The 25,769-nt window shown below is 41.6% G+C and overlaps 1 protein-coding gene across 18 annotated transcripts in view; it reads left to right on the top strand.

Moving 5' to 3' along the window:
• The window catches only part of Txndc16 (thioredoxin domain containing 16), an 85,104-nt gene extending 63,243 nt beyond the window's left edge, over positions 1–21,861 (top strand). For 7 of the 18 annotated variants that reach the window (XM_006519520.4, XM_011245180.2, XM_017316186.1 and 4 more), the window contains 7 exons: positions 4,383–4,551; positions 4,835–4,971; positions 8,396–8,480; positions 11,229–11,367; positions 14,176–14,336; positions 15,701–15,891; positions 20,336–21,667. In XM_006519520.4, coding sequence (XP_006519583.1) covers positions 4,383–4,551; positions 4,835–4,971; positions 8,396–8,480; positions 11,229–11,367; positions 14,176–14,336; positions 15,701–15,891; positions 20,336–20,601 — 1,148 coding nt within the window. In that variant the 3' untranslated portion in view covers positions 20,602–21,667. Of the gene's footprint in view, positions 1–4,382; positions 4,552–4,834; positions 4,972–8,395; positions 8,481–11,228; positions 11,368–14,175; positions 14,337–15,700; positions 15,892–20,335 lie in introns of all 18 variants that reach the window. The other 11 variants (XM_011245183.3, XM_017316187.2, NM_172597.3 and 8 more) reach the window with 10 other exon arrangements.
• Positions 21,862–25,769: the final 3,908 nt, after the last annotated feature.

Raw genomic sequence — 25,769 nt, 5'->3', positions numbered from 1 at the left:
ATATAATATAAAAGTCATATAATGATATAATGAGATACTTTGAGGATGAGGCTAAGATCTAAACATGAAACTTATTTGTGATTCACATATATCCTGTAAACATAGCATCAAGGTAATTGTAGCCAGTATTTTTCTGACTATAGTTTGTACATTAGTCTGTAGAGTTTTCTACTTGTGGTGTTATGTGCACACCGAACAACATTCAGATTGTGGAGGATTTTATACTTAATACTTTTGTTGTATCAGGAATCTTTAGAGGAACAGAACCAGGAGAATAAATATATTAAAGAGGATGTGTTAGATTGGCTTACACAATATGATTGGGTAATCCAACAGTGGCTGTTTCTACACGGAGAGCCCTAGAGCCCAGTTGCTGCCCAGTCCATGAAGCTGGATGCCTTGGCAATTCCAGTGATTCTGGAAGTCTGAAGGATTCCTGCAGAGCCTCCAGTCTTCAGTCTGTATTGGAAGCTTAAAGAAGTTAGGCTCTGATCTCAGCAAAGTAGGAGCAGCAGTAACAGAGCAGATGAACAGGAAGACAACTCAGCAGTGAGACATGGTAGCAGTGAAGCGAACTTCCTTCAGGACTTCCTTTATCTGGCTTTTGTGGTCAGGGGCTCCTTACACTCAGGATGCATGTTTTTACGTCACATAACCTGATTAAGGACATCCTCTGCAGGTGTGCCCAGAGCTTACCTCTAAGTCAGTTCCAGTCAAGTTGACAAAAAGAATAACCACCACAAGTCCACCACCCCTTGTCAACCTGATGTCCAGCCATATCTCCATATGTCCTAATGCTTATGGTTTCCATGTGAAAACAGTATCAAGGTATAATTCTGCCTGTTGTGATGTGACTGTCTCACAATCACCAATATGCTGCTTCCCCTGAGAGTCGGTGAAAAAAATATCCTGAGGAATGCCTAGTCTTTTAGTGTCCCATAGTTTTTATACTATAGATTTACAACACACAATTGATAACATAGATTTACAACACTTAATTACAGATATTACCTCAATAAGTTAACAGTATATGATGAAGTAAAGAAAACACAAATATCTGCTTAATGTGGATGTATAGATGCACAAGCATGTTCTTAACAAAACAAGATGGAAATATTCATAACAGCATTCTTGTTTCTGTAACTGTTGAAAAGGCCTTAGCTGGTATTTGTAACTAACTCGTACAACACTCATTCTGTATTTCTTCCACCTGAGCAAGTACCTCAGCAGGTCTTTGTTCTTTACCTAGGAGGGGGCGGGGGGGGGGGGGAGTGAGCTGCACTTTTATTCTTGAAATGTCTGGGCCATTTCTCATCCTGTCTGGATTGGGCTGTAGTTTCCTATTGATCTTCATCACAGAACACGGTAACACCAAGAGACACCCAGAAGGATCTGCTGTACTCCAGACACACTCTTTCTTGTCCTCATTGTGGAGAAGCAGCCTGATTTTCTCAAGACAGGCTGGATCAATCACTCTTCATAACACAGATATTTCTTTGTTAGTATGCTGACTCAAGGGAATGAGGTGTCCTAGGCAACCATGGGGAAGTCTTAGCTTCTACATCTGTGGAATGTTGGTCATGGCACTTGGCAGAAACAGTTCTCTATCTAGAACCAGAACTTCTAGGGCAGCTGAGCAAAGTCACAGGAACGGGAAACAAAATTTTTCCTGTGGGCTGCTCAAGGTGGTGAGTGGCACCATTCCTATTCCCGCTTGCTTCTGGATGCCTGAATCCTGCTGTAGGAGAAAGGGGCATTGAAACAGAGCAAATGCAACTTTCTGGAGAACTCCACCCAGCCTCCAGGCTAGTGTCACCTAATTGGCTCCATAACTCTGTCTTAAAAGGATATTCTACTGTTCTACCAAGCCTGGTAGATGGGATGCGAGGTGAGACCAGGGAATTCTGTGTGCATTGCTGTACTTCTTTTACTGCAAAATGAATTTCATAGTTCAAGGTACTGTACAGGATATCATGATGGTGGATAAATCCTTTGAGTCATGGATGTAGTATGACAGTGGAAAAGGCCTTCTTTGAGTCTAAAGATGGAATATCAGTATGGTGGATAAGGCCTTGTATGAGGCTTTGGATAACAGTTTGTCAGGAGCATTGCATGTAGGAGGGGCAAATCCATAGCCAAAAGTATCTGGTTAAGAGCACTCAGGAGGCAGAGGCAGGTGGATTTCTGAGTTCGAGGCCAGCCTGGTCTACAAAGTGAGTTCCAGGACAGCCAGGGATATAAAGAGAAACCCTGTCTCAAAAAAACAAACAAACAAAAAAAGTGATATGCTGCTACCAGGTTGCTAGCTGGTCAGCCAGGGGGATGCTGCCATATTTAGGAGGCCGCAGCGTTGGTTTCTACTATTGGCAGGTCTGGTTTTCAGCAGCAGGTGTAGCCAGGCCAGCTTTGGTGACTGGAAGTCCATGTTGTTGATCCCATGTATAACCCCCATCTCTACAACACGGGTCCACTGGGATGGCCAGGGAAAGAGGTTGCCTCTCCACAGACTAGGTCATCCTATCTACCCTCTTCCCCAAATGTCTTTCTCATCAGTTTTCAAGTCTTCAACCACCCAGCCAAATCATTGTCACCAGCCCATGATTTCGCATTTTTCCACATATCTGACCATCCTCTTTCCAAGCATATGTGTTGCCGTAAGGATGCTCAGCGTGTGCTGTAAACTTTTAAGTTACAAATATACTATAGTACTTTGGACACTAATCCTATTATTATATTATTATTATTATTATATCCTAATCTTTGATGTTGGCCCCTTGAGAAAAGCCACCTTTTTTTTTTTTTTTTTTTTTTTTGGTCTATGAGTATTTTTTCCTCAACCACAAGGTGGCAGCAAATGTTTTTGTTTTGTTTAAATATACTTAATGTAGTCATTATATCAAAGAGCCTTCCACCTTCAGATTATAAATTCTATTTGAAGTTAGTGTGTTAATGAAATTTATGGGATGTGGTACTCTAGGCATGTCAGCATATTAGTGAGTCCACTTTCTTTTATTAATTCTTTTAGTATAAGAAGTCTTAGAACTTTAACATGCATCTGCGCTCCTTTTTATTTAAAAGAAAAATCAAAGTTTTCAATTTGAGAAAACAGCTTAGGAATGACTTGAACAGTTTAGGATTCACATGTTGATACAAATTTCTTAATCTAATATGTTGACTCTACTTTTTAGTAGAATGAATTTCTTTTTTTTTTTTCTTAGCTTAATTATGTGGTGCTTGTGTTAATTGAGTTTTTAAAATCTGTTTTTACCCAGTAGTCTGCATATTTCAGAGAACTTTACATGTTTCATTGTTGAACAAGTAAGAATGTATGCTTTTGTCCTATGCATTTTCCTGGAATGAGAAGAGATTATTGTGTTTAGATGGGGATGATAACTGAGGCCCCAGGTTCATGCTTTGATGGTGACAAGTACAGGCACAACCCCTTCTCCCAAGGAGTTTTCTTCAGGGAGACAGACATTCATCAGATGATGCGGATAAACAGAGCTACAAAGCATGACGAGGAACTGAGTAGTGTCGTTCTGTCATAGTGTGTAGGAGAGGGACCTGGTGCAGATGGGGTGCCAGGCAAGGTGTCCATGAAATAGTGTCATGGTGACACATGCCTACCCCTACAAAGCTTGGTAGGGATGGGTGAGGAGTTGGCTGTACCAGAACAGATTTGATTTTGAAAATGGTATCTCAAGCAATGTTTTAGAGATACTAAATCTAGGATGTGAAGTAGAAACCTATTGTAATCCAGCAAAAAGAATAACGACAATAAATATAAATAGAAAATAACCACAACATGCAAATAGACACATGTAAAATTAGAGCTGTAAAATTGAAAAGGTAGTGACTGAGAAGGCATGGGAGACTTAGGAACAGGGAGATGAGAAAAAACGTTGCTGTTTCCTTAGATACACAAGAGTGGCCTCTTTGACCACTACACAGACTGGAAATTGTATTTGGTTTCAGACATGCAGAGTTTTAGGATGTGTTTGTTCACAGGGTGACAAAGATGTCACTAAAGATATCTTGGTCTGGAACTTCAAGGAGGAGTTGAGGCCAGAGATACAAGTTTAGGCTGTATTGGATTGTTTGTAGTTGAAAAAGAAATTGTAAAGCAAGAGGAAAAGCAGTTCAAATGCAGGCTTAAGAAGGTCCCAACTCCAGTAATAGACGAGCCTCCAAAAGGGTCCAGAAGGGAGCAGCTCTAGAGATAGGACAGCAGCATCCAGGGAAGGCCTCACAGAGCCCGGGGAAGAGGTCTGCAGGAGTTTGTCTGCTGGGCACACACTTAAAGGGAATGGGATTAGACAGGACTGAAAGCAGCGAGTGTTCTGCAGTAGTGTTCATAGAATGTGCATTTCCCTTTGATTCAGGCAGGTCCACCATCCTTCTCACCAGAATAAATTGTGCAGATTGGTCTGATATATGTACGAAGCAAAATGTTACTGCATTTCCCGTGGTAAAGTTGTATAAGGAAGGCGAGAGCCCAGTGTCTTATGCTGGTATGTTGGCAACTAAAGATCTCCTGAAATTTATCCAGTTGTAAGTATTCCACTCTTAAGGTTTCTAAGTTGGAAGTTGTAGTTTTAACTCCATACTTTGTTGACATGCTTTTAACAGGGCCAAGGATACTAGAGCTGAGATCATGCTCTGGTGCATGCTCTGTCACTTTCAGTTAGTGAGTCAGAGTTTTTTAAAAGAATAATTTTGTGTAGTAGTCTATGTAATCTATTGTTTGCTAGGTTCTGTTGTTTATTTGTTTTTTTTTACAAACTATAAAATGTCTTTAAGAATTAATTTTGAGCATAGTTATATATTTATCCAGGAATAAGATCTCCTGTCCAGTGAACATAGCATCTATCCAGGAAGCAGAAAAATACCTGCGTGGGGAATTATATAAAGACCTGCCCAGCTCTGCTAGTGTGTCAGTACTGGGGCTCTTCAGCCCAGCCATGGCATCAGGTAAGTAGAGGGGCACTCTCCCTTTCTAATTTTTATTTCTGTTGTTGCTGCATGTGTGTGTGTGTGTGTGTGTGTGTGTACATGAACAGGCAGTTGCTTATGAGTCTATCTGTAGAGGCCAGAGGTTGACATTTTGTGTCGTCTTCTGAGCTGTCCACCTTATTTCTTGAAGCAGAGTCTTTTACTGAACCCAGAACTCACAACTCGGCTGGCTTGGTTGGTGAATAAGCCCTGGGAATCTTGCTGTCCCCACCTCACAGTGCTGGGATTATAGATGCACACTACCCAGCATTTAATTTTAATGTGTTTTCTGGGAATCAAACTCTGATTTACAACATTTATGCAGTAAGTATTTTGCCCACTGAGCCGTCTCCTTAGCCCAAACTTTTTTTTTTTTTTTTTTTGGTTTTTCAAGACAGGTTTTCTCTGTATAGCCCTGGCTCTCCTGGTAGCCCAAACTTTTTGCAGTTTAAACACTTATTGCTTAACAATGGTTTAAAAATTTTTTCTTGTAGAGAATTTTAAATTAGAGAAATTTGAGGAAAAACCTAGGATACAATTGCTCAAAGAGTTTATATTATTTTTCTTGCTGCTATGACTAATTAATTACCTGACTAGAAGCAACTTAAATGAGGAGACCTGTGTCTACTCAACTTGAGAGTCTAGTCTGGCATGGCAGGGAAGGTGTGGAGGCAGGAGCGTGAGGCCACTGTTCACATGGTGGCAGACTAGGAAGCAGAGATGCGTGTCAGCACTCAGGGGGTCACCCCCTTTTTGTTTCTTTTTTTTTTTAAATTTTCATTTTTTAGAACTGAAAGTCGATTTTCTCCCCATACAACATAGTCTGATTATGGTTTTCCTTTCCCTCTACTCCTCGAGGTTCCTCTCCACCTCCCCTCCTATATGGATCCACCCTTTCTCTGTGTCCCATTAGAAAACAAACTGACATCTGAGGGATAATAATAAAATATAAGATAAAACAAAAACAAACAGAAGGGAAAGAGCCCACAAGACAGACGTATAGATGGAGAGACACACTTGTTCACACAGCTGTACACTTGGAAGTATGTGCACTAATACCTTAGGCCAGTGGTTCTCAACCTTCCTAATGTTGTAACTCTTTAATACAGTTCCTCAGGTTGTGGTGACCCCTACCATAAAATTATTTTCATTGCTACTTTATAACTGTAATTTTCCTATTGCAATGAATCATAATATAAATGTCTGATATTTCTGCTGGTCTTAGGTGGCCCTTTTGCAAGGGTCATTTGACCTCCCAAACGGATCACAACCTACAGATTGAACCACTACACTACCTTAGGCTTTGAAAATCTAGTCAGTTAGCACATGGCTTTGATCACAATGCCTGGGAGGCAGAAGCAGAGGATCTCTGTGAGTTCAAGGCCAGCCTGGTCTACATACTGAGTTCCAGAACAGCCAGAGCTATACAGAAAAACTGTCTTAACAAACAAACAAACAAACAAACAAAAATCACAAAAAAATTAAAAAAAAAATCTAGTGATTTAGAATAGTTATCACAGATACGATGTTAAATTTGATGTCATTCTTTCCATCCTTTTTATGTACCTAAAGATTATATATTTATATTTTTATTTTAATGCATTTGAGGAAAAACTATGTATGTGGGTTAATATCTTACTTTTTAATTAATTAATTTCTTTATTATAGTACATTATAGCTGTCTTCAGACACACCAGAAAAGGGCATCAGATCCCATTACAGATGGTTGTGAGCAACCATGTGGTTGCTGGGAATTGAACTCAGGACCTCTGGAAGAGCAGTCAGTGCTCTTAACCACTGAGCCATCTCTTCAGCCCAATATTTTACTTTTATTTTAGTTATGGGTACATTTTCCTCATCCACTTAATATTAGTCACAAATATTATGGCTATATAGTTTGATTGGATGAATATAATTTGTCTACAAATAATTCTTGTGCTTTTTTCCTTCTATAAATGAAGAAAATACTTGAGTCTTGGTGTGGGTTTTGAACCAGTTAATAGGAATAGACTTCCAGTAGAATAACTGTTTTCAGTAAATTATGTTGATTGTGTAATTGCAAATTATATTTGCTACTCATTTTAAAATGAAGTTTTAGTGCTTGGTTAGTGGATAGTTTAAGGTAGGTAATCATTAATGACATTAAGGCTTGGTCATTGTGATCCAATTATTTTCTCTCCATTAAAAAACAAAACTTCATTTGGTAATTGTTCTAGTTTCATTCTGGTGCAGAGATGCAATAGTTCAACCCAAAGCAGCTTAGGAGAGAAAAGGGTTTATTTCAGCTTACACTCCCGGGTGGCAGTACATCACTGAGGGAAATCATGGCAGGAGCCTGGGCACAGGACTGCTTGCCATTCTCGGCAGCATCACCCTCCAGTCAGAGAGCTACCTCACAGCCACTGAAGTACAGTGCTTGCTGACTCGCTTTCTGCTGTTTCTCAGATTTATGGTCAGCTAGTTTTCTAGCCTGTCTGCCACCTGTAGTCCCTGAGCAGTGCCCCACAGGGACAGCCAGCACCCTGTCCAGTGAGGTACTACCACAGAGCCACCAGCAGTACCTCCTCTCCAGCCTCCCCAAGCAGCTCCTCACAATGGGAACTCAGCCAAAGCTTCCTGCAGTTGGAAGCCATCCTGACCAGTGGGCCTGGTGCAGGAAAAGGGGGCAAAATAAAGCCACCAGCCTCTAAGATCCTCAAGCTCAGGACTTGATTCCAACCCAGTCCTCACCCTGGAAATCTCGGCCTTGAAAAGCCCTGCCCCACGCCTCCCCTCCCTAAGTAATTCTATATAAGTCCTGCCTACTTTTCAATTCATTGCAATATGCATTTTCTTACTTTGTGATTTTAAGGTATGTATCATTTCCCCTCTCTTTAGACTGTATTTTAGAAGACAGCTGTGTCCATTTTCCTTGTGTTAGGCAAATTAAAAAAAAAGTCAAGTCTTTATTTGGTCATTTTGTATGATTAGAGTGCTATATATTTTTTTAATTAATTTTATGTCATATGCATTGGTGTTCTGTCTATGTGTATGTCTGTGTGAGGACCTGGGTGGAGCTGTACACGGACAGTTCTGAGCTCCCTTGTGAGTACTGAGGATTAAACTCCAGTCTTCTGGAAGAGCAGCCAGTGCATTTAACCACTGAGCCATCTCTCCAGCTCCTGAGTGCTATAAATCTTAAATATGACATTAAGAGAACATTTGTTTATGAAACCACGTTTTATCATATCAATAGATACCTCTTTAGGTATGCCATGAAACAGATTTATGTCATGTGTCTACACTAAGCACCAGCCTTTGAAGTTTAAAGGTGATGGAGTCTGCCACCTGTAAAGTCTGTCTCAGCTGCCTAGCACACATGACGCTGAAGTTTCACAGGCTTCTTTCATCTCTGTCTCTGCAGCAAAAGAACTTTTCAGGGAAGCAGGAAAGCAGCTGAGAGGCTCTGTCATTACGGGAATTTATTCTGAAGATGATGTGTGGATACTGTAAGTGTAGTGTTCTTCTCATTCTGGGGCACTTGAGATGATGCAGTGTGATGTGCAGCTTGTCTCTCCACAGCTGACCCCGAGATGGAGCAGAGCCGCAAGTTACTTTCCAATCACCTCGCAAGATGACGGGTGTCTGGTCTGCCATTTTCCCTACCCCCCCCCACTCCCATGTGTGCCCGTCCACCCCAGTGCTCTGCAGTTTTAATTCTCTTCCATGGAGAGGTCTGAGAAGTGCCATGCTGCTACATTCTTTACATACTCCTTCTGAAGTGGCCGCAGGAGAACCTGGACTCGCTCACTTTGAAGGCACCCACAGAAGATCATACTCCCTTTGCCCCTTTGTCAGCCTTAGTCTTGGGATCCTGCGGCTCGTGCTTTAGGCTTTAGGTTTTTCCTGGGGTTTTTATAGTGCTGAGAATTTTACTTCTTGAGTCTTGTTTTTATTTGCCCCAGGAGGAGGGATATATATATATATATATATACATACATATATATATATATATATAAAAACAAACTTCTGGTGTTCTGCCTATGGAAGATGGGATTGCTGTATGTTACCAGTATACTTTAGTTGCTATAGAATAAAGGAGTGGACTCACATTTGGAAATTTTTAATCAACACAGTCACATTCACCATGAACAGTTCGTGTGTGTATGTGTGTAGATTTACAGGAGAGATTTTTTTTTTTGTGTGTGGGGGGGTTGCTATAACCCCCTTTTGCTCACAGATATCTGCAGGGTATTTCTGTGCGCTCTTTAGCCTGTATAGCTCCCTAACAAAAGACACAGAAACCTGATATTTTTATTAAGCTGCAAGCCAAGCCCGGCAGGTTCTGAGCTATGCTAACGCGTATTCCAACCACAGACCCTGTGTTACTTGGTGATTGAGTCTTGCACTGTTCCATGGACATCCCCAGGTGGACTTCTCAGGTTACATGCTCAGGATCCATCCTTATGGTCCATCCTGCCGCCCCCTCCTTTCTTTGCCCTTTCTCCCTACCTGAGACCCCCTAGTAGTCCCAAGTTCCACCTTCCTCCCTCCTCTGTCCTAGTCCAAGCACTGGCTTTTTATTTGCCCATCAGAGATTACTGGGGAGCATTCTTTACAGCATATTGGTCAGTACAGGGCCCATGTCTGGACTGTAACCCGATCTTGGGGTACAGAACTCAATACACAGTGCACAAGAACAGCCCCAGAAGTTATTATCGCCCAGTAGTTTGTGCTTTGGATTTTCTGGCTACAATGTTACTAATTGTTTTGTTTTGAACTCAATGTTTTTCATTTTGAACACTTTTTAAAAAAAAAAGATTTATTTATTTATTATATGTAAGTACACTGTAGCTGTCTTCAGACACACCAGAAGAGAGCATCCAATCTCATTATAGATGGTTGTGAGCCACTGTATGGTTGCTGGGATTTGAACTCAGGACCCCCAGAAGAGCTGTCAGTGTTCTTAACCACTGAGTCAACTCTCTAGCCCCCTGAACACTTCTTAATGGGGAAAATTTAGATCATTTTATGAAGTTAGTCTATTTTTAGAAAGTATTATTAAACCAGAAAATAGGCGAGCCACCTACCTGATAATATAATCACCTACCATTTTCTGCTGCTAATTTGCACTTAAGATGTAAAGGGCTGGGCTAATACTGTGTGCAGAGTGTTTGCTTTATAAGCAGCTCGCGAACTTGCTACCTCCTCTGGGTATCTGAAGCTTGGGCTCTTTACCAATCTTTATGGTTTTGTGTCTGTACTTCATTCTGGCATAAGTTAAGTTCTTCTACACACCATACACCTTTTACAGACAATTCACACAAAACATTTTTCACTTGATTTAGAGGATTTGGGTTTATCAGATTTAGTAACAAAAGTGGACTGTTTACACACTGTCTAGAGTACCTCATTGGAGTTCAGTGTGTATCAATTTTTGCTCTCTGAGCCCCATTCAGCTGTAAGACAGGCTGACTAAGACTGCTTTTAGAAGTGCTCTGATGGGGCTGGTGAGATGGCTCAGTGGGTAAGAGCACCCGACTGCTCTTCTGAAGGTCCAGAGTTCAAATCCCAGCAACCACATGGTGGCTCACAACCATCCGTAAACGAGATCTGACTCCCTCTTCTGGAGTGTCTGAAGACAGCTACAGTGTACTTCCATATAATAAATAAATAAATAAATAAATAAATAAATAGAAGTTTCTTAAAAAAAAAAAAAAAAAAAGAAGTGCTCTGATGGATAAATGAATAGATAAGGCATTAACTATAATATAGCACCTAGCAGATTTTAGGCCTGCCATTGGTTCTCTGCCTTACTCAGGTGTGAGATGAGCAGTCCTGGTGGGCCAGTGTGTCCCAGGTCCTATGTAGACACTTCCTTGAGGGCAAGTTGTAAAGAAGACGTCTGTAGATTATCGTCATGCTATCTCAGCTTGTTATATTCCTGAGCTTCCTCAGGTGACCTCACATCAAAGTGGAGGGAAATTGAGAGAAATTTCTCCTTAGCATGGCTTTTACCATGTTTATACTTTGTTGTTGTTTGAGGCAGTGCCTCAGTGTATAGCTTGGGTTGGCCTTGAACTCACAACCACCTTTTCTCACCTCTCGTAGTGGGGATTGCAGTGGATTCCATCTCACTAGCTAGCAGTTAGACTTCTTTCTCTTGTCTCCCACTTGGAGGTGCTGCTGTGATTGTTCATCTTTTTGGTGACTTGATGTATCTTGGTTATAAATTTTAATAGTATATTTCTTCATAGGTCAAATAAATATGCTACAACTCTCCCAGCCCTGCTACTGGCCAGGCCTAAAGAAGGTAGAATAGAGAGTGTCCCACTAGACACCACCCTGGTACAAGACATGGCTCAGATACTAGCAAATGCACTACTGGAAGCATTTGTGAGTATATTGTATATAATAAGGAGGTTATTTGAAATAAAATTCTGATTGATCAATGGTAATATCACATGATTAGCACATAAGTTTTCAGCTTTCAGAAGCTCTGGGGTGTCATTTTATGGCTGAATACTTGCTTGATTCTGTTTATTTTATACACACAACTTTTCTAGTGTGCTGGTAAAACTTCACTGGCTTCCTGGGGCCAAAGTGTCCAGTGTCCGGTAAACATTGTTACAATAAAGATGGTCTAGAAGGTCAGACATCCTGGTTGTAAATTCTTCCGAGTCCTCACTGGCTCTGTGTTGTATTTGCTGCTCCTAAGATTTCCATGTGTATGGTACAGAATCACTGCTGGGAGTAAATGTCCGAAGAGTGCCACTTAGTAGAGAGTGTCTGGCCTGTAGCAAGCATTCAGCAAGTGTTAGCTATTGCTATAATTTATACAGTTTTAAAATGCCACCATCTGACCCATTTTCTAATGCCCTTTCCTGGAGTCACAAGCACACCAGGTGTAACCTAGGATACTTGATTTCAGTAGCTACAATACACTTGTATTTCTGAAGTTATGATGGGGTATTAGTATCAGCTATAAATATTGACTGAATGATCTCCTTTCTCGTTTCTTGTCACGGTGACCTACATGCTAATACATTGGGTAGGCTAAATTAAAGATTACATAAAGGGTAGACTTTAAAACAAGTTTCTGTGTTACCTTGAGTCTGTCCCCCCAACCCTCCTGCTAAGTTAACAGGTCATAATTAATCAAATAACTGAGTTAATATTTTTCAGCATGTGGTTTTCTAAATCATTGTTCTAATAATTTTTAAGAGACATATTGTTAGAGAAATGCTACCTTAACATATACATAGTAGAGTAAATTATATATTCAAATAATACAAGAGTAATAGAGAAGGAATTTGGACTCAGCTGTAACTTCTCCAGGTTTAAACTTGAGAATATATTTCTCCAAAATCTAAAAACAATTATCAGTCTCTTCTTATTTTATTACTTTTTTTTATACTCCAGTTGTTACTCCCTTCCCAGTCTGCCCTCCTACAGTTCCTCATCCCATTCCTACTCCCCTGTCTCTTTATTAAGTATATTTTCATGAAGGAAAATATATTAATGCTTATTTATAATATCTGCTCAGTAATAATTTGTGTTAATGCTCTGTATTAACTAGTTTCCCCTTGTTGGATATTTGTTATCTTTTAGACAGCTTGGTCTTTCTCTCTTGGCTGATATGGAAAAGGAGACTGGCCATCACTGACCTTTGCTGTCCCAAATTCCTATTCTATTTAGTCATCCTCCTGCAAACAGGCCGGTCTGTCCAGGTCACCAGTCTGATAGAAAATCTGCAGTTCCCAGGAGCTAGAACCCTGCCTGGATGGATCGTTCCTGTCTGGTCGTGCAGTTACACTTGCCTCTTGCTTTCCCTACGCTGTCATCCGTCAGCTCCCTGATGCCCCACATGTAGCTGTAACAGCTCTCTCTGTTGTGATGATAGCCCTCAGTGTCTGTAGCTCTGCTGGAGTACAAACCCAGCCTGTCAGGACCTTATTCTTGACACAGGGACTTTCTACGGTATCAGAGTGACACTTCCTCCCCTCCCCTTGTCTTTTTGATAGGTTGGCTTCCTTAGCTGTTGAACATGAGCAGTGTTCAGGGATCACAGCAGTTTGCACACCTCTCTCTTCTAGTGAGTGAATTCCTCGAGGGCAGCAAGTTTCTTACACCTCAGGCTTCTTATTCTTAGTACATGAGATGAGCAGAAGTCACCTTCATCTCATGTTTCTAGGGCTCTGAGAGATGTGTCATCATTTAGGAGAGGATGCCATCCATGTCAGAGATAGGCAACAGGTAGAACTGCTGAAGGCCAGCCTAGGGCATTTGAAGAAGCAGACGTAGGATTTAACTTGTGGCGTAGGAAATCTAAGATGATTATTGTGAGAATGAAGAAAAGAAGTAGAAGAAAGAGTGATTGGCAAAGGGAAGGGAAAGGTATATGCCAGCTTGGGTAAAGGTTGTTGGCATGGTTTTAAAAAGTCAAGTTGTTGGTAAGGGTTTCTAGTGACCCAGTGAAATCAGCTGGTAGGTAGTAAGCCTGCTTTCTCCTTCCCTACAGAGCCTCTGGGAACATTTCTCATCTGAAATGAGATGATGTTTCTAGCTCACAGTGCCTCCAGAGGGCACTGTACTACTGCGGGACACCCTTGTAAAGCAGTAACAGGAAGGTGGTAGACAGTTAGATCTCTTACTCCTCACTAAATTCCTTTCAGCTGCTTTAAACCCAGAAGAGGTAAAAATTGGCGTTTGGGCTTGTTTAGCACATCTTTAATTGTTTTAAACATCCAAAGGATACATATGTTTGGAAAAAGCGAGCTAATCATGGAGAGGGGGGAAAAGGTTATAATTTCAGTTTCGCTTATGTTTAATCTCTAGTAAATTAAAAAACAAACAAACAAACAAAAAAAACCCCATACTCGATGGAAGAGTGAAAGAGTGTTGTCTGTCATGGGTGTACTAGCTAATCTAGGTCCAGAGCTCAGCATGAGTTATTGTAGAGATACCAACCTTTGTGTTCTTAAAGTCTGTTAGCAATTTTATTTTGACTATAATTCATTACTGTGATATAGTATTGAGTAAGAATTTTTAAAGATTTACTTACTGTGGTCAAATCTCTGAAAAAAAAGTGTGAATTTCATTTTATAAACTAAAATTGCGTGAGTGATTTGAACATCATTTCTGATTTATGCTGTATCATGCCTGTGTTTTTGTTTGAGGAATTTTAATTATTTTTTTTAACAGCCAGAAATCACTGTGGAAAATCTTCCCACATATTTAAGATTTCAGAGACCGCTACTTCTCTTGTTTAGTGGTGGCAGCATAAACCCTCAGTACAGGAACACGATCCTGGCACTGGTGAGACAGAAGCAGCTGGATTCGTTTACCCCTTGCTGGTTAAATCTGTAAGTCTATGTTGTATGGTCTTGTTTTGCTCTAAGAGGAAGGCTGGGGGAAGTCTGTGTTGTGGTGTCTGCCTAAAATCATAGCATCATGAGTTCAAGGCTACATGAAGGAAGTCGAATTACATTTTCATTAGTAAATGAAATTCTATAGCCTTCGAGTTAACATGCAACTAAATACACCATCATGATATTTTTATAACTAGTTTCCTCAGAAAAGTTCAAAGATGACCTTGTTTAGACCTGTTATTGTAAAATAACTGTAGGTACTATTTTCTGATTTTAAAAAGTAGTAGATGTCCCCTGAAAACAGTGGCAAATAGGAAAGTAAGCATTGAGATATTTACAGACTTCAGTCTGTGTGGTGACAGTCAGCCAATAGCAGTGGAGAAGGCCTTCACGCAGTGCATCCCTTTGTGGCAGTTTCTGGCGTGTTCTCTAGATGCATCACTGGTGCTTCATTAAATGTCTGTGAGCACGGTTCACATGTGCACACATGACCCTTACAGATAAGCGGTTCACATGTGCACACATGACCCTTACAGATAAGCGGTTCACATGTGCACACATGACCCTTACAGATAAACGGTTCACATGTGCACACATGACCCTTACAGATAAACGGTTCACATGTGCACACATGACCCTTACACATAAACGGTTCACATGTGCACACATGACCCTTACACATAAACGGTTCACATGTACACACATGACCCTTCTTCAGACTCACAGATAAAAGCTGTGCTTTTTAAAACTTAATTGAAAAGCAAGAAGAATGTGGCAATATACATCATTTTTGTCTTACTAACATTACATCTCACACTTGAGGGAAAGTTTACCTCGGTAACTTCCACTGTAGGTATTAAAGTAGTGTTTTACGTAATGTGAAGTGTGCTGCATCAGGAAGCGACGCTTCTTTAAAGTGTAGCTCCTTGTAGGACTGTAGTTCCGGTTTTAGAGCTTCAGTGTGGAATTAACATTCTTCCTTTCCCAAGGAAAGGGACAATCTTAGGGGAGAGGAATGTTCGTAACAGGAAGCATCCTGTTAGACTTGCAGAACATGCCAGTTTGGAGCTGACACGTGAGGAGGCACTAAGGGAAACCGACTGATTGTAGAACCCGTGTTGATTGTCATGCAAAGTCACTGGGTGCCTTCTGTTCCTCATCATAGACTGCCCCAGATCACAAAGACACTTGGGAAGCATTTGATTGCTAATATAATTGTAGATCTCTTGTTTTGGTGAAGTCTCTTCATAAGCTCTCTGGCAGGCTAATCATTGAAGCTCATTGCTCGATAAATGACTATTTTCTTCTTCGTCGTCATAGAAGGAACGATTAGAGTACTCAACCATCCTTTCTTGCAGGAAGAACACTCCCGTGGGGAGGGGCATCTTGAAGGCATATTTTGGCCGTCTGCCACCACTTCCTCAGCTGCTGTTGGTGAATCTGCATTCGGGTGGCCAAGTGTATGCATTTCCTTCATCCCAGTCTGTGACGGAACAAAGCCTTGTGTTGTGGCTGAAACATTTACAAGCGGGACTAGAAAATCCCATCAGTAAGTTGTCTCTTTCCTTCAGGACATATAGTGCTGTGTTTTGCTGCATTCGTTTTAAATGTTAATCATAGCTAATGAAGATGAACAGTCTAGACTCCTCAGGTTCGGGATGGAGACACTGCCTCACCTTCTAAGGCCTCTGTTTTCAGTACTGATGTGCTCTTAGTCCATGTTGCTCTGCACATTGCCAGTGTCTTCAGCCATGTGAGTCTTGTAATCACTAGTTCAAAACCTGCCACTTTGGGAACAGTGACTGGTCAAAGTGAAAAGCTGTTGTGCTGTCTTCATACACAAATTCTCCCATCCCGGCTTGTTTTTAAAAGCTTACTTCATATACTTATTTTTTAAAAACTATTTTAAATAGGCCAACTAAACTTTTTAGTAGACTTTTTGGTTAGGTAATTTATCTGATATATTATCAACTTGAATCAGTCTTTCTCCTCTAATGACCAGTATTTTATTATTTAAGATATTTCATATCATATATTTTGATCATACTTTTTTCTTCAACTCCTCCCAGATCCTTCCAACTCTCTACCCACCTAACATCGTTTAAAAAAAAAGACAGCCAACAAATGAACTAACAAACAATAATAACAACAAAATGGAAAAATAAAACCCAGTAAGACAATAGATACTAAAACATAACATGCAAAAAAAGAAAACAGACAACAACAGAAAACCCCCCAAATTACCCATGGAGTCCATTTTGTTTTGAACTACAATTTCTGCACTGCTGTGTCATATGGTTGGTAAACCCCGTGACGCTACCCTGGAGAAGACAGATTGCCCCAGGCACTATCAGTTGCAAATAGCTTTTTGATTATGGCTGCCACTTGTGCCCAAGTCTTCTCTGTGCTGGAATTTTGTCGGCTTGAACTGATACAGGCCTCTGCATGCTGTCAGTCTCTAAGTTCATATGTGCATCAGTCCTGCTGTGTCTGGAAGGCGCTATTTCCTTGGACTTACAATCTCCTTTGGTTCTTATATCTTTCTGCCTCCTCCTCTTTGTAGATCAGTGAGCATCAAGGGGAGTTTAGTAGTTACATCCCATTTAGGGACAACTTCTCCAAACTCTTGTCATTCCCTGCATATTGTGACCAGTGTTTTAAAATAATGTGAAGATTCACTGCATGACACTCATCTAAAAGGATTACCTAATCACTGTGTATTTATAGTTCAGTTGACTCCATAGCACTTAAAATTATTACATGTCTATAATTAACTTTAAAAATGGACTTGTTTTCATAAAGTGTGTGGAAAAAGATATTGACCTAGAAACAGAAAATGCTTCAAGATTAAGGCATTACTCGTATGAGTAACAATGTTAAATATATTCCAAAATACTTTCTTCTGGAATGATTCATAGAAATAGTTACTTTTCAGAGCCAGGAGATGCTCACTTGGTAAAGTTCTTGCTGTGCAAGAATGAAGGCCTGAGTTTGATCTTCAGCAGTCACAGTCAAAAACAACAACAGCCGCAACAACAACAACACCCAAAAAGGCAGGCGTGGTAGTACACTGCTGCGTTTTATAAAAAGATATGGGAGTTGCTGTAAAGTGTGGGGGAGGGGTGCCTCTGTGGACCCATGCTGAGGCATCCCTTCCCCCTGAGGGACCAGCTATATGACAGTATGGTATAGAATAGAGTTGATTCAGGCCATGGGGAGGGGAGTTGAGGGTGTAGAGACAGAGAAAGGCAGAGAGAGAGAGAGGAGAGGAGAGGGAGGCCATGAGCATATGGAGAGAGAGCAGGAGGGGAATGGAGAGAGTGAGGGTAGGAGGAAAGGGACAGAGCAGGAGCCAGAAAGCAAGAGAGAGAGAGAGGAGGGGGCAAGCAGCCATTTTGATAATGAGTTAGGCACACCTGGCTGTTGCCAGGTAACTTCGGGGTGGAGCCTGGACAAAATGCCACCAGTACTCACTTGTAATGCATTGCTGAGATGGCAGAGGGGAGCAGATCTGTGGAGCTAGCTCGGTTAGTGAGCTCCGGGTATGAGACCTTGATCAAAAGTAACGGAGGAAGACACCATGGACACCATGCTTTACTTCTGGCCTGGCCTCCGTGTCCGCGCGTGTGCACACACACACACACACACACACACACACACACACACACACACACGTCTTAATTAGGGTTTGTTTTGCTTCGATAAATACAATGATCACACAACATGGGAAGAAAAGGGTTTCTCTCGCACTTACACATCATAGGCCATCACTGAAAGAAGTCAGGGCAGGAATCTGGAACCAGGGCTGATGCCAAGGCTATGGAGAGGTTGTTGGGGAGCAGGGGGAGAGGAGAGGGGATAGGGGATTTTCAGAGGGGAAAGTAGGAAAGGGGATTTGAAATGTAAATAAAGAAAATGCCCTACAGATCTGCTCATAGCCTGATCTTCTGGAGTCATTTTCTAAATTGAGGTTCCCTCCTCTGGGATGACTTTAACCTGTGTTAAGTTAATGTAAGACTTGCCAGAACACAAGTGCACACACATTGAAACAAAAGTTTAACATGTGATGGCACACACCTTTAATCCCAGCACTTGGGAAGTAGAGGCAGGTGGATCTCTGTGAGCTTGAGGTCAGCCTGGTTTACACATGAGTTCCAGACCAGCCAAGGTTACACAATGAGGCCTCTGTCCAAACAAACAAACAAGGACACTTTTAGGAGGACGACTACAGAGGGTGAAATCTAATTTTAAGGGTTTAATCTACAGTTTTAAGGACGGTCTACTGAATGAATGTGACAGGTATGTATGATTTATTATTTGTGTGTGTGTGAATATGAGTGCATGCTTCCCTCAGAAAGCAGAAGAGGGCTTGAGTTCCCTGGAACATGAATTGTAAGCCACCCATTATGGGCATCAAAAAATTGAAACCAAGAGTAGCAAGGGCTCTAACCATTGAGCCACCTCTTCTACCCACAAACGACTACTTTATAAGTGACTGCTTTCTTTTACTCAGTTTTGTAAGTTACTTTTTCTTTTTCTTTTTTTTTTTTTAATTTTTGGAGACAGGATTTTCTTGTGTAGTCCTGGCCGTCCTAGAACTTGATCTATAAACCAGGCTGGCCTCAAATGCTGTGAAGAGTCCCTGTGGGGAGTGACACTATTAGGATGTGTGGTCTTGTTTGAGTAGGTGTAACCTTGCTGGGGGAAGTGTGTCACTGTGGGGGCAAGCTTTGAGGTCTCCTATGCTCAAGCTTTGCCTAGTTTGACACACAGTCTCCTCCTGCCTTCAGATCCAAATGTAGAACTCTCTGCTCTTTCTCCAGCCCCATGTCTGCCTGCACTCTGCCATGTTTCCCACCATGATGATAATGGACTGAACCTCTGTAACTGTAAGCCAGCCCAGATTAAGAGTTGCCATGGTCATGTTGTCTCTTCACAGCATTAGAACCTTAACAAAGACACCACCCTATTCCAGTCTTTTTTTTTTTTTAAATCTTTTTTGCATGGTATGATGGCACAAATATTTAATCCCAACACCCAGAAGGCAGAAGCTGGTGGATCAATATAAGTTTGAGGACAGTTTGTTCTATAGGGTGAGTTCCAGGACATTACATAGAAAAACCCTGTGTCAAAAAAAATCATAAAACAGCCTTGTCAGCCATCAATGGGAGAAAAGGCCCTTGGTCCCATGAAGGCTTGATGCCCTAGTGTTGGGGAATGCAAGGGTGGGAGTGAGTGGGTGGGTGGGGGCACACCCTTATAGAAGCGGGGCAGGGGGGAGATAGGTTTCTGGGGGTGGAAATCGGGAACTGTGATAACATTTTAAATGTAAATAAATAAAATATCCAATAAAAATGACTAAGCATAAAAAATGTGACAGAGTATTCAAACACTTGAGTCTTTGGAGCTATACCTATTCAAGCCACCACAGGAAGGGAGCAAAAAATTTGATATTTTAACTTATACCTGCCTATCTGTAAGCTTATTCTACGTATTACTGTTTGATGCTTTTTAATCCCCTTATTGATTGATTGATTGATTGATTGTTCCTATTAACACTTAATCACTATATAAAAATAAGTAGAGCATGAATGTAAAAGCAAGAGATCTGAGTTCAAATCCCCTTGACCTATAGAAAAGCTAACCCCAGTGCTGAGGGATGGAGACAGGCAGATGCTAGGAGCTTGCTGGCCAGCCAAAATTGTAAGTCAGCTTCATCATCAGTGAGAGAGGCTCTCACTCAAAAAGTAAGACAGAGAGCAATAAATAGGCTTCTCCCCTGGCCTCTGCATGCATGTGGGAAAGTGTGCAGATGGCCTCCTTCCGTCACCACAAATGCAAATGGTTTTAGTATGCAAAGGGTTTAATCAGCAGACAACTGATAAGGACCTCCTATGAATATGTATTTCAAAATAAAATACTTCCTAGCTGTATTCATACGGTGATTTCATCTCTGTTAATCACTAAACTCTTGGTTGTCTCTTTTTTTCCAGCAGTCTTGTCTGCCCAGGAATGGAAACCTCCTCTTCCTGCCTTTGATTTTCTGAATATGATGGACGCTCCTACATCCCAAGCTCCCACGAAGAAAGTTCTAGAGTGTCAGAAAGAAGCAGAGGTGCAGGAGAGTGCTGAGCTGCAGCCTGGAGACAGATCAACAGCCAGGAGAGAGCCGGTCGAAATGCTGAGAATAAAGCGCTGGAACACTGCCAACTGGCCCAAAGACACACAGGAGCCTTTTCACCACGACAAGGAGTTATGAGCGGGCCTCGTGGGATGGCCTCTCTGTGGCACAGGAAACCCGAGATCAAATCTGTAAAGGAACAGGACTAAATTATGCCATCTCTAGACAAGTGCCATTGAATGGGCTTGTGATACAAATGACATGTAAAATTTCTTAGTAGTTACTCTTAAAAACCGTAAACCGAGCAGATAAACCCCAGACAGCTTAATTACTACGAAAATGTTGACATTTACTTTTTAATGTGAAGTCTTCAAAATACAGTCCATTTCACACTTAATGCCTTTCCTCACTAAGGAGATCCGTTTTTGAGGGCTTATTTGCCATAGGTGGTACATGACAGTTGTATAGGGCAGTTCACTATCAGACAAACACCAGTGTGCTTGACCTGGGTCTAGCCATCCTGTGCATTTGAATCAAATTGGGATGTAACTCCACTGAATCACCGTTGACTCTCTGGTTGAATCATAACTGGCGTTTGTATTTATTTTCTTGTAGCCATATTAAAACCAGTACTTTCCAGGATATTTGGCAAGATGAAGAGACAGTTTTAATATTTTGATTTAGTGATACTATTGGCATCTACAGGACAGAGGTTGAGGTGCCCCTACACCCAACCACTCTACACTGAATAGATGGATCCTCCATCAAAGAATTGTCTTTCTTTTAATGTCATTAGTCACCAAGGTTGCATAATTAGCAACCTTGTAGTAGCCTGTAGCACAGTGGGATCTGCATATCTTCCGTCTAGTTACTGTGTTTGTAAATCTTTGGACATTAAAAATGAGTGGCTTTCATATCCTGACTATTAAAAGTCATTTTAAAAAAAATATTCTTTTGCATTGTACATGTTTGAGTGTTTGACCTGTGTGCATTAAATGTACTGCATGCATTCCTGGTGCTCACAGAGAACAGAAGAGGGCATTGGATGCCTGCGGACTGGAGTTGTGGATAGAGTAAGCTGCCTTGTGGATGCTAGGAACCAAACTGGGGTCCTCTGCAAGAGCCAGTGCTCTTATCTGATGAGCCATCTCTCCAGCCACAATTTTTATACTTTGAAGAAGCAATAAAAGTCTCTTCAAAAGGACTTACAATGTATGTAAATCTGTGTGTGCACTTCTCTGAATATACATATCTGTACATTTTAAGTCTATAAGTGCAACTTTCTATATACGTATTTGTGGATTATAAGGGAGTCTTAAGTGAGCCCTTATCTCTCTAAGTTAGAATGCTAAGTTTCAGATTAAATAGGAATTAAATATTGTGTTACTGTCTCCTAGCAAAAAGAGGCTGCCTTATCTGAGTCATGTATGAAATCTACCCCTTCAGCTTGGGGAAAAGCAAATGGTCTTCTTGGGCTATAGGACTTGCCCTTATAATGAGAATACGAATCATCCAACAGTTAATTCTTCGTCTGGAATCATAAGCTGTTGGGTTGACGTATTTGCAGTGGCTCTGGCTCACTTTTGCACTGTGCACTGTCCGAGGACTTTGTTGAGAGTTGGTGCTCTGCTGTATTTCTCATTGTGGGTTATATTGTTCATTACATTCTTTGTTCATTACATGCATATGTGACTTGCATAGTACGTGCATTGTAGCTCAACAGGTTTTCCATCAGTGAAGATCAGGAGAGTTCAGGGAAAGCCTTGGCTAGGGGGTGGCTAAGTTCTTTAAGTCACAGCCCTGACAAGAATTCCTCGGCACGAAAGAAGTAAACTCACAGAATAACCAAAATTGCTCAAGATGAAACTGGAGCATTAGTGTGGAGAGAGACAGGGAAGTCGAAAGTCGTAGATGGCACTGTCACGTGTTGTTACCTGTCACGCCTTTTTAGGCCCTTTGCCACATCATCTCGCCTGCTTTTGAGGTGCCCAAATGCTTTTCTCTCAGGTGGCTTATATGTTCTCGTGTGTGCCCTGATCCAGTAGGGACAAGCATTCTCTGTGATGGCCTGTGATCTCTAATTCCCTGGGAGTTAGTTGGACTCTTGCCTCACCATGTTCAGGCCAGTCCTGCTCAATCTGTAGCTTTCAGCCCTTGTGAATGAAATGCTCAGTTCCTGAAACTCCTGGAGTTCATCTCAGATTCTGCTTTTAAAATATTTTTTATGGGCTGGTGAGATGGCTCAGTGGGTAAGAGCACCCGACTGTTCCTCTGAAGGTCCAGAGTTCAAATCCCAGCAACCACATGGTGGTTCACAACCATCTGTAACAAGATCTGACGCCCTCTTCTGGAGTGTCTGAAGACAGCTACAGTGTACTTACATATAATAAATAAATAAATCTTAAAAAAAAATAAAAAAATAAAAAAAATAAAATATTTTTTATTAGATATTTTCTTTATTTACATTTCAGATGTTGTCCCCTTTCCTGCTTTCCCCTCTGAAAACCCCCTATTCCATCTCCCCTCCCTCTGCTCACCAACCTACCCACTCCTGATTTCCTGTCCTGGCATTCCCTTACACTGGGGCATCGAGCCTTCACAGGACCAAAAACCTGTCCTCCCACTGATGACATACAAGGCCATCATCTGCTACATACACACCTGGAGCCATGGGTCCCTCCATGTGTACTCTCCGTGTCAGCCTTTAGTTATAAAAAGCAAGAACACCTTGAGAATTGTCCTTTAGCCCAAGGTGCAGGAAGCTGAAAGGCTATTTTCATTTAAAATGACTTTATTCTTAATTTATGCAAAAGTGTGTGAGCCTGTGTGAGAGTATGTGCACCATGGGGGAGAGCAGGAGGCTAAAAGAGGGGGCATTGGATGCCCTAGAGTTGGAGTTCCAGGTAGTCATGTAGGTGCTGGGTAGCAAATGGAAGTCCTCTGCAAGAACAGCGGGTGCTCTTAATGGCCAAGCCATCCCTCCAGCCCTGTATTTTCTTTTATGCTGAGAGAAGAAGCCACAGCTTTTCTTAAGGCATTGTGGAAAACCATCAAAGGAGTTGAATTCCAAAGAATGTTAAGCCCTTTCATAGAAAAACAACACACACGGTGTGTTTCACCTTGGCAAGAATAGGAGGCAGGCACCAAAGCAAGAAGAAATGAGTTGGTATTTTTACCCTACCTGCAAATAAGTTAGTTTTGCCAGACAGTACTGGCAAGGGCTTTATTACTCTACCTAGTAAACACTGATCAGAGGACAGTTATCTGTGCAGTTTTCTTTACCCCCAGTTTCAAGCTGAGGCCAGAGCCCACTTATACAGAGTGAGATGCATTTCAAGGAAAACACCTCAAGTTTAGAGGAGCACAAACACTTCACAGTGACTGTTTTATTATTATAGCTTTATTATTACTGTATAATTAGCATTATACAGTAATGCTAATGTGCTTGACAGGACGCTGGCTTCCTAGGCCATTAGTTTTATGTCCCCCAATAGATAGGCCAGAACAATGGCAGGCGTGCAAAAAAGACTAAGAGGATTAGGATAGAAACTGAAAATGTTAATTCTTTAAAGGACAGTGACAAGAACTTGGTGTAATCCCAATACTAGAGGTGGAGGGAAGAGAATAAGGAGAGGACAGCCTCACCTACTTAGTGAGATCCTGTTAATAGGGGAGGTAGGATGAGGAGGGAGCTAAATGGTGAGTACCCAGCACCATCAATAAAATAAATGAACACGTGCCAGGTATATAAAGGATATCAGTTGAGAAACTGTCCTGACGTGACACTTGGTCACATTCACTTGGACTCCTTCTACAGACAGGAAGTTCTCATAAGAAAGACTGGGGCAGGAGATTCCCCCTCAGTGGTTTTTAAGAAGCAGCAGTTGACCGAATGCCTAGATTATGAGCGAGGGGGGGTGGGGTGGGGGGGAGGGGGACACTCCCCTCTACAGACATTGTACAAAGCTGAAGTCATTACCCACTGGGTGAGACCTGGCAAGGCTTTCTGCCCTGGTGACCCAGGCTTATCCAAGAGGCAAAAAAACAAAATTCACCACTGTGAGAGGCAGGAAATCTCACAGGCCCAGTGTCTCAACCAACAGAGAGCCACAACTAACATCCCTTGCAGGAACTTCAAACGTTGTGATAGCACAGTGGTGGATGTGTAGAAGACAGAGATACAGAATGACTGTGGCCTGTCGGTCCTCTCTAACAATGTGGCACATACGTTTAGAACTGAAGGATAAGATGGTCAAGCACCTGATCAGGGAGACTGAGCATTCTACACAGAAGGAACAAGGCCTGGAAAACTTGAGCAAAGGTTGACTTATCTGAAGAATGGAGTGGAGCCAGTGTGCCTCATGTCTCACGGCAGGGCAGGAAAGAAGGAAGACTGGACTGCTGGGAAGAGGCAAAAAAAATCATGCAGTATTTTGGGAGCATAGATGGCAAGGCATTTGAACTCATTGTAACTGTACCAAGAAACATGTAAAAATTACAAAGGGTGTTCTGATTGCTATTAAGGAATGGCCATAGGGGTGCCAAGAGGATGGAATTGGCGTGTGCTTTACCAGTTAAATCTGAATACCTCGTTGCTACTTGGATGCACATTTTGAGGGAAAGGATGAAATCCATGACTCGAGTTTCCGATATTAGTAACCACAAACAGGAGTGGTATAGAATACAGAAGATTGGGTAGGCCAAGAATCCCAATTTCTGTTTTGTCTACATTAAGACTGAAGACCTACTTGATCACAACGGCAGATGTCAAATATTTGATGGGATATGTGAATCTGGGGCATAGTGGAGAGCTATCCTTCAATGATCCAAAAAATAATGAGTGTTTGTCGTGTGTTTGGAGCTGTTGGGTAGTGTAAATAGAACCGACCCTTTATGTTTAACACTCAGTACATGTTATATAGGAGATATGTAAATTTACAGGTGACAACTGCTCTGAAGGAAGAGAAGACAAAGGGAGATGGAGATGATACAGGGGAGTGTCTTAGTTTGAGTTTTATTGCTGTGAAGGGACACCATGACCAAGGTAACTCTTATAAGGACATTTAATTGAGGCTGGCTTACAGGTTTGGAGATTCAGTCCATTATCATCAAGGAGGGAGCATAGCAGTGTCCAGGCAGACATGGTACAGGAGGAGCTGAGAGTTCTACTTCTTCATCTAAAGGAAGCCAGGAGCAAACTGTCTTCCACATAGGTAGTAGGGCCTCAAAGCCCACCCCCACAGTGCCACACTTCTTCCAACAAGGCCACACCTTCTGATAGTGTCACTTCCCATGGGCCAATTGTA

Source organism: Mus musculus, chromosome 14 (assembly GCF_000001635.26).
Source record: "Mus musculus strain C57BL/6J chromosome 14, GRCm38.p6 C57BL/6J".
NCBI classification, from domain to species: Eukaryota; Metazoa; Chordata; class Mammalia; order Rodentia; family Muridae; genus Mus; species Mus musculus.
Note: the sequence above shows the minus strand (reverse complement) of the source record. Positions and strands in the feature narration are given on the sequence as shown.